This window comes from Pleurodeles waltl, chromosome 5 (genome assembly GCF_031143425.1).
Source record: "Pleurodeles waltl isolate 20211129_DDA chromosome 5, aPleWal1.hap1.20221129, whole genome shotgun sequence".
NCBI lineage: Eukaryota > Metazoa > Chordata > Amphibia > Caudata > Salamandridae > Pleurodeles > Pleurodeles waltl.
Window position 1 is genome coordinate 67,558,576 of NC_090444.1, and position 12,802 is coordinate 67,571,377.

Sequence of the window (12,802 nt, forward strand, 5' to 3'; positions counted from 1 at the left end):
CCACAATCCGCCTCTGGCTGCATAAGGGGCTTGGTGAGCTAGGTTTGATGAGACGTCCTGATAGAAACAATAATACGAAAAGCTACTCTTATGTTTTATTGTGGGTTTGAATGTGTTTAACTCTATAGAGCTTTTGTTAATTTAGTAGTTATTCTTAACAAACGAGGAGTAAAAAATGTTCTATTTTGGGAGTTGTTGTAAAAACCTTGCAAACTAAGTGAAAGAATAGATTTTGCCATAAAAAGGCCAAGCAAAATGAAATTGGCTTTTCGTCCCTCTGGAGCAGCTGATACTTCAATAGAAGCAGGCTTGTTTCAATACTTTAAGTGTATGAAGCCGTTAATGTTAGATTCATGTTCTTGGTGGTGCCTGCTCCGGAAAACTCAGTGTCATTTGTTACTTTTTCTCTGTAGCACTTCCACAAAAGCTACAATGACCTATGGCATTGCTCTCGACCACGGTTGTATCTGGGATCTAAAATTCTGCCCCAGTGGAGCCTGGGAGTTGCCGAGCACAAAAAGAAAGGTAATGTTTTTCACAGTTTGCCAGACAATGGGAATTCGTTATGTCTGCTCTTGTGTGGATGTTTTGGCCACATGTACTAGGCATCATTTTTCAGCTGGCTTCCTGATCAACAATATTATCTTAAACCTTGGTTGTCCAATGGTTATGATTAGCTGATAATGATTAAATTTTATTTTGCCACTGTCTGTAAAAACTTGGTCTGCATTGCCACAAGAAACGCAGATGTAGACCACATGGGTGGGTATCTGGTTCAAACAGCAATTTCTTCTAGGAGCTCAAGAACCGACAAGAAACCACTTGAAACAATGCGGATCTTTTGTGCTCTGGCTTATTTAAAGAAAAAAATAATATATAGAGCTGTTTCCGTGCTATCTTGGTGTAAATACAGGGACTCAGCGGTTGTATGTTCAATGTTTTCAGGTTTTCACATGACTCTCCAGAATGTTCACATGAGTAGCAACATGTTTGGTGGGCGTCCTTCTGAATGTTGAAATCTGGATACAGCGTGATGTGCAGCACCCTGAAATGTCACAAACCCAGCTTTCAGATACACGTAATGCCAACTGGCTGGCTAATTTTGAGGATCACAGGCATTATTTTGGGTGTCAGAGTGAAAGTAAAAACTGGTAATGTTTTGGCTAATAGAGCAGCAGTCTTGTTTGCATTGAGTGTCACATTAAAGACTTGACGTGTGCAATATTAAAAAAATATTAACGAAGGAGAATTCTTTGTTTTAACATTGTTAATTTCTTGCCATTTGATTTTACTCACAACACAATTATCACCTTTCCAGTGTGTAGTTAATCGGATAATTACAAATGAGCCAACGTGCAGTATGTGAACAGGTCACCATTCATTTTGTCACACCCTGGTGAGCCTTAAATAATTTAGAAATAGAAGAAGGACTTTGGACATTATGTGAGTGTGTGTGGGACATCCTGGAGTGCAGAACAGAAGACCACCTAATGCATTGTCTTAGGCCAGAAGGACCAGATGCATTTGATCACCTCACAGAGATGTGGGTGGACAATGCTGCTGGTCTCAATGAATAGAAAATTTGTATTAAAAAAGAGTTGCACCACCTTCCCAAAGTGAGACCTGTTTTACAACAGTATCATTTTGCAAAGTAAGTACAAATAAGTGGTGAAGTAGTAGAGAACTGTGTCACAGATCTTTGCCAGCTGGCCTCAACATGCAAATTGGGGAGCCGTCTGGAAGAAAATTAAGGGACAGTTCATGTTGGTGTGTATTGTGGAAAGGCCAAATATAAACTATGACAAAAGTACGACTCTTCACTAACCAAAGTATTGTTAATAGCATTGAGGTTTGAATATTTTATTTCATTTGAGGAGGGATTTAAAAAAAAGATAAGTGATGGAAAGAAGGTACTGATTGGTAAAACTAAACCAAATGACTGTGATGGATCGAAATTTCTAAGTAAATGTTCCTCAGATGTGGAACGGGAGGGTCACATGGCCAACAATAAAGATTGCTCTGGATGGAAGGTGCTATGCAAGGTTGTTAAGGTAAAGGACATTATACTAAACATTGTAGGAGTGAAAAAGATAAGGAAAATAATTAGGGAAGTAAATGTTGAAGGTAAAGATGTATGTGAGGAAGTGGTACTGCAAATTGTAGAAAAGTGTCAAAATAGACCCATTAAAATTATGCAGATTGGGGATCCAAATTGTAAACTACTACCTAATTCTGAAGCAAAATGTTAATGGTAAGGCATGTATGTGAGAGAGAATTATGAGGAAAAATAAAGTAAAATAGACTAAAGTTCCTAAGGGTACAGCGCGAGCCGATTAAGCTGGTACTTTACTTTTATTGGGTGCATTAAATATATCAATATGTATGTGTCGGAAAATGTATGCATCTGTAAAAGATTGTCATCAGATGGTTTCATCAAAGTGATCTAGGGGTACACCATAACCCCAAAAGAAAAGCAGTAGTTTGGTAGAATAAGATATCAGATGTTAGGGGACTGAGCAGAAAAAAAGAAAAATACGAAGAGGAATTTTGTTTGGTTAAGTGAGGTTATGGTACTTGTGAAGTGCAAACTATCACTCTGGAAATGGTATCTTGGCACTGAAAGCATAACCATATGGTAAGCGAACTCTTCTAACAGTAAAATGAAGCCTATCCTAGCCTACTACTACTACTGTGGGTATAGCCGTGGTTGAAGGCCTTCCTGAAATTAAGATTGTCTTATTTCAGTAGGAGACAAAGTAAGGAATTCCTTTTCACAGCAGTAGCCATTGAAAAGGTCTCACCTTCTAATGTCGACCTCAGAAACTGAGGGGAATCACGGGTGGCGAGTCATTAATAGATCTGAGTACACGTTAGACGGTAGCAAAGCGGTGCCTATGAGGAGAGTGGCTAGGATTTACGCTGCTTTATAGACCAGGCTAAAAGACTTGAGATCAATATGCTTTTTGACAGGACAGTGTAGACGGGTAGGGGTTTGAGAGATGTGATCCAATGCTCTTAGGCCCACGGCTAACATGACAGCACAATTTTGTGCCAAATGAAACCCACATATCAAATAGGCTGAAAGGTTCAGCTAGACTGAGTAGCACTCTAAACCTGCTGAAAGGAAGGCATTCAGAAACATGACCTAATGGGATAACAAAAACAGCTGCAAATGTTTTTCGGACTTCTGAGCTGGTAAAAAAAAAACACGTCAGTTAACTACAGGCTTGAGTTTGCCGGCCATGTTCAGAGGCCAAATTTAACACTTAGATTCTTCACACTGGCTGTACGAAAATATTTAGGGCCTTGTCAAAAGGGAGGGGAAAGGCAAAGGCCTCAAATGGCAAATGATTTCTGTTTGATTGCTGTTCAGCTTTATATGGTTATGGTGCATCTACTGTTCAACATTACGTAGGCCGGACTGAGGAGGGTAAGGATCATGGTCAGAGAAGCTATCGTCAAGGAGTTTGAGAGGCTAAAGGTGAACGTAATAATAGGGAATGTTCAGGTGACAGAATGGATGGGGCCTGTGGTGCTTGTGCGAAAGGCTAGTGGCCAGATTATACTTTGATTTGTACGAATTCAACAAATGTGGTGTTGTGGATCGCTTGCCCACTTCCCCTCTTCGCAGAAATGTCAATGTTTAAGAGAGAGAGGGGTTTTTTCACTACTGAAATTGGCTTCAGACTCATCGGGTACAATTACTTCATAGCTCTCAAGATCTGACCCCAGTTGGCCATTCAATATTTTAAGTTTATCTTTTGGTTTAATTTGCGCTCCTGTGACTAATAATATACAAACAGCTCCCTGGACCACGGTTGAGCCAACTCTGACCTTTAGGAGGCAAGGTGAGCCCAATGATGAAGCATGCCACTACTAGAGTGGGTGAGGGTCTTATATAAAAAATGATTATTTTTCCTTTCTCCTGCCCCCTGATACACCCCCGTGAAAAAAAAAAATATTTTCCAGAGATTTTCATTTTTCATTTGTGTTTTTGGATCATTAGAGAAGTCATTTAGCTTGGGTAGACATTGCTGATCTGGACCGAATTTTCCTGGAAGGCATTGTAAAAAATGGTGGATGTGTTGCAGAGATGATGTAATATTTCAGGAACCATGAGACAAATATACTTCATTTTGGTATCAAAACATAGGTTTTTGGAGTCAAGTGGTCTTAAAGAGCCAGAAAATACCTCCTCAGAGCAACCCTTCTGCCTTTTTACAAAATGGCAGCTATAATAGAGGAAGGAGAGACAAATATAGAAATGAAATAAATTATGTTTTTTAATCCTTTTATGTATACACCAAGCAATGTTTGATTTGAATCTGAAAGAAATGTTTCTCTCTCCTGTTTTAGACACGTCTTTATAGTTCACTTTATATGTTTCAGCAGTTGCTTCTGGTACATTTGCAGAATGTTGAACAATTGAGAAGAACATATTGCCAGGGACATCTTTTTTGTAGCACAGGTGTAGGAAAATGGCTCCCTGTTGCAGTTACCCCCCACTTTTTGCCTGATATTGATGCTGACTTGACTAAGAAATGTGCTGGGACCCTGCTAACCAGGCCCCAGCACCAGTGTTCTTTCACTAAAAAATGTACCATTGTTTCCACAATTGACACACCCTTGGCACACAGAATAAGTCCATTGTAAAAGGTACAAGTGGTACCAAGGGCCCTGTGACCAGGGAAGGCCCCTTAGGGCTGCAGCATGTGTTGTCACCCTAAGGGACCACTCATCTAACACATGCACACTGCCGTTGCAGATTGTGTGTGTTGGTGGGGAGAAAAAGGCAAAGTCGACATGGCATCCCCCTCAGGGTGCCATTCCCACAAAACACTGCCTGTGGCATAGGTAAGTCACCCCTCTAGCAGGCCTTACAGCCCTAAAGCAGAGTGCTCTATACCACAGGTGAGGGCATAGCTGCATGAGCAATATGCCCCTACAGTGTCTATTCTTAGACATTGTAAGTACAGTGTGGTCATATTAAGGATATGGTCTGGGAGTTTGTCAAAACAAACTCCCCAGTCCTATAATGGCTACACTGAGAAATTTGGTATCAAACTTGTCAGAATAATAAAGCCACTCTGATGCCTGTGCTGGATTTATTTAAAAATGCACACAGAGGGCATCTTAGAGATGCCCCCTCTATTTTTACCAAATCCTTCAGTGCAGGACTGACTGGTCTGTGCCAGCCTGCCACTGAGATGAGTTTCTGACCCCATGGGGAGAGAGCCTTTGTGCTCTCTGAGGCCAGAAACAACGCCTGCACTGGGTGGAGGTGCTTCACACCTCCCTCCTTCAGGAACTGTAACACTTAGCAGTGAGCCTCAGAGGCTCAGGCTTTGTGTTACAATGCCCCAGGGCACTCCAGCTAGTGAAGATGCCCGCCCCCCAGATACAGCCCCCACTTTTGGCTCCTAAGGTGTCCTGAACTGAGATGACCCCTGCCTTAGGAAATCCTCCATCTTGTTTTGGAGGATTCCCCCAATAGGAATAGGAATGTGCCCCCCTCTCCTCAGGAAGGTGGCACAAAGCGGGTGTAACCACCCTCAAGGACAGTAGCCATTGGCTACTGCCCCCAGACCTAAATACACCCCTAAATTGAGAATTTAGGGATGACCCTAAACCCAGAAAACCAGATTCTTGCAACCTACAACAAGAAGGAGGACTGCTGACCTGAAAGCCCTGCAGAGACAACAGAGACGACAACTGACTTGGCCCCAGCCCTACCGGTCTGTCTCCAGACTCAAGAACCTGCCCAGCGACGCATCCAGCGGGCCCAGCAACCTCTGAGGCCTCAGAGGACTGAACTGCGCCTAAAAGACCAAGAACCTCCCGAGGACAGCGACTCTGTCCAGAAACAGCAACAAAGAAGCAACTTTAAAGAGACTTTCACTTCCTGCCAGAAGCGTGAGTCTTCACACTCTGCAGCCGACGCTCTAGTTTGGAGAAACCAACACTGCAGTGAGGACTCCCAGGCGACTCCAACGACGTGGACACCCTGAGACGACCTCCCTGCACCCCCACAGTGATGCCTGCCTGGTCTGGTCCCCGAGGACGCAGGTACTTACCTGCCTGCAGACTGGAACCGGAGCACCCCTGTTCTCCATAGGCACCTATGTGTTTAGGGCCCTCCTTTGACTTCTGCACCTGACCGGCCATGTGTTGCTGGTGCTGTGGCCTTGGGGGTTGTCTTGAACCCCCAACGGTGGGCTGCCTATGCCCAGGAGACTATGTAAGTGCTTTACTTACCTGAGAAACTAACCAAAACTTACCTCCCCCAGGAACTGTTGATTTTTTTAACTTTGTCCACTTTTTAAAATCGCTATTTTGCCATTTTAACCAAAACTGTGTGTACTACTGTTTTAAATCAAAGTTCTGCACTTACCTGTGTGAAGTACCTTGCATTGTATGTACTTTCTTCAAATTTGAATCTTGTGGTTCTAAAAAAAAAAATTAAGAAAATAATATTTTTCTATATAAAAACTATTGGCCTGGAGTTAAGTCTGAGTGTGTGTTCCTCATTTATTGCCTGTGTGTGTACAACACATGCTTAACACTACCCTCTGATAAGCCTACTGCTCGACCACACTACCACAAAATAGAGCGTTGGTATTATCTAATTTTGCCACTATCAACCTCTAAGAGGAACCCTTAGACTCTGTGCACAGTATCTCTCACTTTGAGATAGTATATACAGAGCCAACTTCCTACAACAGGTTTTTCAAGTGCGTGTAAGTTCTGTTGGTAGCGGCTTTAGAAATTCCTTAGGTTTTACCATCCCATCAATATCTTCCCACCCAAATGCTCATGGATCTTTCTCTACATATACATGTTCCAAAACATTTACACTTTTTCTGATCAAGTAGAAAGCTCTTTTAATGTGTCCATGCACAGAATGACGTCTGTGGAAGGTCACTTTGCAGGGATGATATCTTAAAATCACTGTACCAAATATCTTCAAATGTGTGAAAGTCGGAACTCATTTTCCACACACTCTCAAGGTATTTTTCTATGTCTTTAAGGTCACATTCCTTTGTCTCAGCAAATCCTGTTAGAAACTAAACAGGTTAAGCAGTTAAAGCTCCAAGCTTTGTTCCAGTTTTGCTCAGAGTGTCATCACGTGTAAGAATATGCGTCTTGATAAGAACACTAGGACTCTCTGGGTCAAGTTTCTTATACAGAATTTGAAGCAGGATTATGTGTCTTTTCTTGCCTGTTCCAGAACATATCCATAACTCTGACAATCCTTGACTTATGAACATTGCAACAGATCCTAGTAGCACAATAATGACTGTCTAATTTGACAGGAGAATGACTTGATTGAACCCATTTCGAGCTGGCCACTCAACGTGTGGCACAGTTCGAAGATCACCTTTTTCCAATTTGCTGTTAAGTTCTTGAACAATATGGCCCGTACCTATTGAATATCCCTCTGCAGGCACCAACTCCTCATTGACAATCATATCTGATAGAGACTTCGAGTTGCAGATTCCTTACCTTAGAATTTTCCCACAGGCGTCAGACTGGATTAAGAGATTTTTTTCTTCGAGCAATACCCTTGCACGTCGGTCGACTCCATGGGCCTCGTTCGTGTTGTAGTCGCCTTGAAGATGTCGGCAGTAGTACATAGATGCCGCCTCAGTGCTGTGCCGTCAGTTCTCTTCTTTCTGTGCCACGCCCTGATCCGGAGAGAGCTACCCGGGTCTCTTTTTGACCGAGTTAGACGGTTTTGTTGAATTTTTTGGTGAGTTTTTGGTGCGTCGATGTCTCCCAAGACTGGTTTCAAGCCGTGCAAGGACTGTCACTGCATTATGTCGTTGACGGATGTGCATTGAGTCTGTTTGTGGTGCTTGGAGCGCGACCATGACCCGAAGTCATGCCCTGAGTGCCAGGCCATGCACCCGAAGGCATTGAGGGTGTGGTCCTTCAAGCTCATGGGGGCCTGGCGCTCGACTCCACGTATGTCCCAGTCTCCCTCGAGGGGAAGGTCTCGAGACCGCTCACTGAGCCACCACCATTCCTCTTCCTCCAAGTCTTCGGGCACAGGTAAGAAGTCGTCGAAGCGGTCCTGTCACCCTTCGACTTCATCCCGTTGCTCGGCTGATGTGACGTGGAAGGAGCGTCGACACTCGAGGTATCCGTCTTCGGAGCCTGCTTCTGGGTCCGCTCCGCGCTTCTTCGAATTTCCAGGAGCAGGAGTGCTCCCCTACCCAACTAAAGGAGTTTTATAAGGCCACGCGCCTCATTTTTGGACAGACGGACCCCGATACGGCACCTTTGGGCCCAAGGAGTTCAGTGGGGTGGGGGGGGGGGGGGAGGCCTTCGGGTTCCACTCCGGCATCTTCGACTCCGGCCACCAAGGCCCTCTCCGGATCCACACCAACGCCGGTTAATGCACTGAGACCTCCCCCGGTGCCGTTGGATTGTCGAGGATCCCAACCTTGTTGGTGCCCACCATCGACGTCAACCCGATCCTCATCCCTGATGACTCGAAGTCGGAACAGTGTCGGCCGCCACCTCCTTCTTCAATGGGGCCTACTCACTCCAGGTTGGATTTGGATCCTTTTTCTTATGGATACGAATTCGGGGAAGGATTAGAGGGGTCCCTGGGCCCTTATGAATACCAGGGTGACCCTACCTTGTACTGGGCACCGGAGTTGGGTGAGGCCAGTGGCGTGGACACTTCTGCAGATGCTGGCATGCTGTCTCCTCCTACTGTGGCTACCGAGGAGGGAGCTACTTACTCTATGGTGGTTTGTAGGGTGGCTGAGGTCCTTGACTGCCTACTGTACAGGTCAGGTCAAATCTCCTGACGGAGGTGCTTCAGCCAGGGGCTTCCACATCTGAGCCCTTTCTGCCATGCAATGAAGCCCTCACCGATGTCCTCTTGGGTACTTGGTCCAAACCCAACACAGGGGCTCCTGTGAGCAGGACTATCTCACGTCGCCATCGGCCCACCCAGAACGACCCTAAATTCCTGTCCCAACACCCCAGGGCTGAGTCTTGTCATCCAGGCTTCCTCTTCCTCGGGTGCATTCCGTTCCACACCCCCGGATAGGGAATCAAAAAGGCTAGAACAATTTGGGAAGATGTTTTTGTCCTCCAGGCTCGTGCTGCGGTCCGTGAACACCGCATGCCTTTTGGGCCGCTATACCCAATCTCTGTGGAATATGGTCACACAAGTTCTGCCACAGATACTGGAGGAGGCCCGTGCTATCATCTCCCAAGCTGTCACCGATGGGAGAGATGCAGCGAAGTTCGCGATCCGATGTGGGCTGCACAGGACCGACTCTCTGGGCTGATCAGTTGCTACGACGGTGACTTTGAGACACCACGCCTGGTGGCGCACTTCTAGTTTTTATTGGGATGTCCAATAGTCTGTTATTAACATGCCCCTTGATGGCTCCAGTCTCTTTGGCGGCAAGGCGGACTCGGTCCTAGAGAGGTTCAAAGACTTCCTGGCTACGCCTAGGTCCTTTGGCCTTTCCACTGCCCCTCGCCCCCAACAGTCTGCCTTTTGCCCCTTTCGTGGCCACGAAGGGACTTCTTGTTATGTCCCAAACCCAGCCACTGTGCCACCCATGCTGTTCAGCTGCTGCGTGGCTGGGTACGCGGAATCCTACGTGGGTGTGGTAGAGGGAATCAGAGGTCTGCCCAGTCCGCCGATACCCCCGCTGCGGCCTACAAACCCTCCTAGTCCGTCCCCTCACTTCGATCCAGTTGGTGGCAGAATTCGCCGTCACCTGCCCCACTGGGAATTCATCACTACAGACAGGTGGGTTTTTGCAGATAGTTCAAAAAGGCTATTCCCTCCATCAGTCAGCCATCTTCCGGAGGGTCATCTGGCACTTCTCCGCCAGGAAGTCGCGGCTCTCTTGGCCAAGGGAGCCATAGAGAAGGTCCCTATGCCAGAAGTAGATCGTGGTTGTTATTCCAGCTACTTTCTGGTGCCGAAAAAAAGAACAAAGGCTTACGCCCTATCCTAGGACCTTCAGGACCTCAATTACTTCCTCAAGAAGGAGAAATTCAAAATGCCCACCCTGGCTCAGGTCCTGTCTGCCTTAGACTCAGAAGACTGGATGGTAGCGTTGGACTTGCAGGACACTTATTTCCACATTCCCATCCTGCCAGCCCACAGACGTTACCTGCCATTTGTGGTAGGTCACGAGCACTGTCAGTTTACTGTGCTCCCCTTAGGTCTTATGAGCGCCTCTCTTGTGTTCACAAAAGTGATGGCCGTGGTTACAGCTCATCTCTGCAGGTTAGGGGTTTTAGTCTTCCCCTACCTTGACGACTGGCTGTTGAAGGCGAACTCGCCCCAGGAAGTCGTCTCCCACCTTCAGACTACGGCGAGCCTCCTGCACACACTGGAGTTCAATATCATTGTACTGAAGTCACACCTGACTCCCTCTCAGACGCTCTTTCATCGGAGCTGTTCTGGACACAGTGCAGTTTCTGGCTTATCCTCACGAAAAGCGAGTCCAAGATATTCAGGCTATGATTCAGATCTTTTCTGCCTCTGTCTTGGGTTTTCGTGAAACTGACTCTGAGGCTGCTGGGCCTAATGTCCTCCTGCATCCTGCTAGTAATACATGCCAGATGGCATATGCGGGCTCTGCAGTGGGACTTGAAGTTCCAGTGGGTGCAGCATCAGGGAAATCTCTCCGACATGGTCCAGATCCCAGAGGGGACTGCGAAAGACATGCAGTGGTGGCTTTCGGATCCACATTGGGTCCACGGCAGATCCCTCTCCCTTCCCCAGCCATATCCATCCATAGTGACAGATGCGTCACTTCTGGGTTGGGGCGGCCACATGGGAGAGGCGGAGATCAGAGGCCCCTGGTCTCTGGCGGAGTCTGGCCTCCATAATCAATCTTCTGGAGCTCCGGACGGTCATGCTTGCGTTGAAAGCATTTTTTCCCTCTCTCAAAGGGAAAGTAGATCAAGTGTTCATGGACACCACTACCACCATGTGGTACTGCAACAAACAGGGTGGGGTAGGGTCCTAGACCCTTTGCCAGGAGGCACTACATCTCTGGACATGGCTGGAACATCATGGCATTACTCTGGTGGTTCAACATCTGGCGGGCTCTCTGAACGCCAGAGCGGATGAACTCAGCCGTCTATGCACAGCTGATCACGAATGGCATCTCCATCCGGAGGTGGCGCAAGGTCTCTTTCACCAGTGGGGAGAGCCTTAGTTAAATCTGTTCGCCTCTGCAGGGAACGCGCAGTGTCAGCTGTTTTGCGCATTGGAGTTTCCAAGGCGGCACTCGCTCGGAGACGTTTTTTCGTCTAGAGTGGAGCTTCGGCCTCCTTTCCGCCTATACCACTTCAGCCAAGAGTTCTCAAGAAGATCAGGAACGACCAAGCCCAAGTTATCTTGGTGGCTCCGGATTGGGCACTGAGAGTATGGTATCCAAAGCTATTGAGCAGGGCCACCAGATTCTCCACTCAGACTGCCTCTTCGGGTGGATCTTCTGTCACAGCAACAGGGGACGGTTCTCCACCCGAACATATTCAATCTCCGCCTTCATGCGTGGAGATTGAGCAGCACCAGTTTACGACATTTGATCTTCCACCCTAAGTCTGCGATGTTATCTTGGCAGCCAGACGTTCCTCCACCAAAACGGTACATGCCGGTCGTTGGCATAACTTTGTGGCATGGTGTACCAACATATCTGTTGATCCGCTCTCTGCTTCTCTATCTGAGGTTCTTTTGTTCATTCTTTCTTTGGCCCAGAAGGGCTCTGCTTTGGGCACCCTTAAAGGGTATTTATCGGCTATTGCGGTCTTTCTTAGGCTACCTAATCAGCCCTCACTCTTTAAATCTTCTATTGTCAATCGATTCCTTAATTGTCACCCATTTATTTCCTCCCACTCCATTTATCATGCCTCAATGGGACCTCAATCTTGTCCTTACTTACTTAATGTGTACTCTTTCAGCCTATGCAAATTGCCCTTTAAGGCTCCTCACTTTCAAAACTGCTTTTCTTGTTGCCATCACTTCTGCTCGCAGAGTAAGCTTCAAGCTTTTTCTTCAAAGCCTCCATTCTTGTCTGTGCACCCTGACAAAGTGATGATGCGCACGAAGGCTTCCTTCCTTCCCAAGGTTATTATGCCTTTTCATGTAGCCCAGTCCATCACCTTGCTTACTTTTTACACCTTCTCATGAGGAGGAGAGACTCCACTGTCTGGACCCAAAAAGAGCGTGGCATGCTATCTCAATTGGACTAAAGATTTCCGGGTGGGCGATCAACTCTTTGTCAGGTATGTGGATGTGAAGAAAGGAAAAGCGGTGCAAAAAAGTACCATCTCTTGATGGGTGCTTCTTTGCATCAAGATGTGCTAAGCTTTGGCCAACAAGCAACCCTCTGAGGGCTTGCGTGCTCATTCCACCAGATCAACTGCTGCTTCCACTGCGTTCGCACGTGGAGTTCCTGTCCTGGATATCTGCCAGGCAGCTACGTGGGTATCCCTGCACATGTTTGCTAAAAATGACTGCCTGGACAGTCAGGTCCGTCGAGCCGGCTACTTTGGTCGTTCGGTCATGCAGGACTTTCTAGTATGATCTTGGTTCGCTGCCCAACTCCGAGGATGGCATTGCTTGGGTATCTATTCTAAGGTAAGGAATCTGCAACTAGAAGTCTCTATCAGATGTACATGTTACTTACCTCTGGTAACTTAATATCTGGTAGAGACATATTCTAGTTGCAGATTCCTTACCGACCCACCCATCCTCCCTGCTTGCAAACTGATTTCTAGGGACAGGGATTCCTCCTTCAGATCCTTAGCT

At 46.6% G+C, this 12,802-nt stretch overlaps 1 protein-coding gene across 1 annotated transcript in view; it reads left to right on the plus strand.

Annotated features, from left to right (window-relative positions):
- The window catches only part of GTF3C2 (general transcription factor IIIC subunit 2), a 720,157-nt gene that overhangs the window by 313,029 nt on the left and 394,326 nt on the right, over positions 1-12,802 (plus strand). The window contains exon 9 of the mRNA XM_069236502.1: positions 414-525. Coding sequence (XP_069092603.1) covers positions 414-525 — 112 coding nt within the window. The remainder of the gene's footprint in view (positions 1-413; positions 526-12,802) is intronic.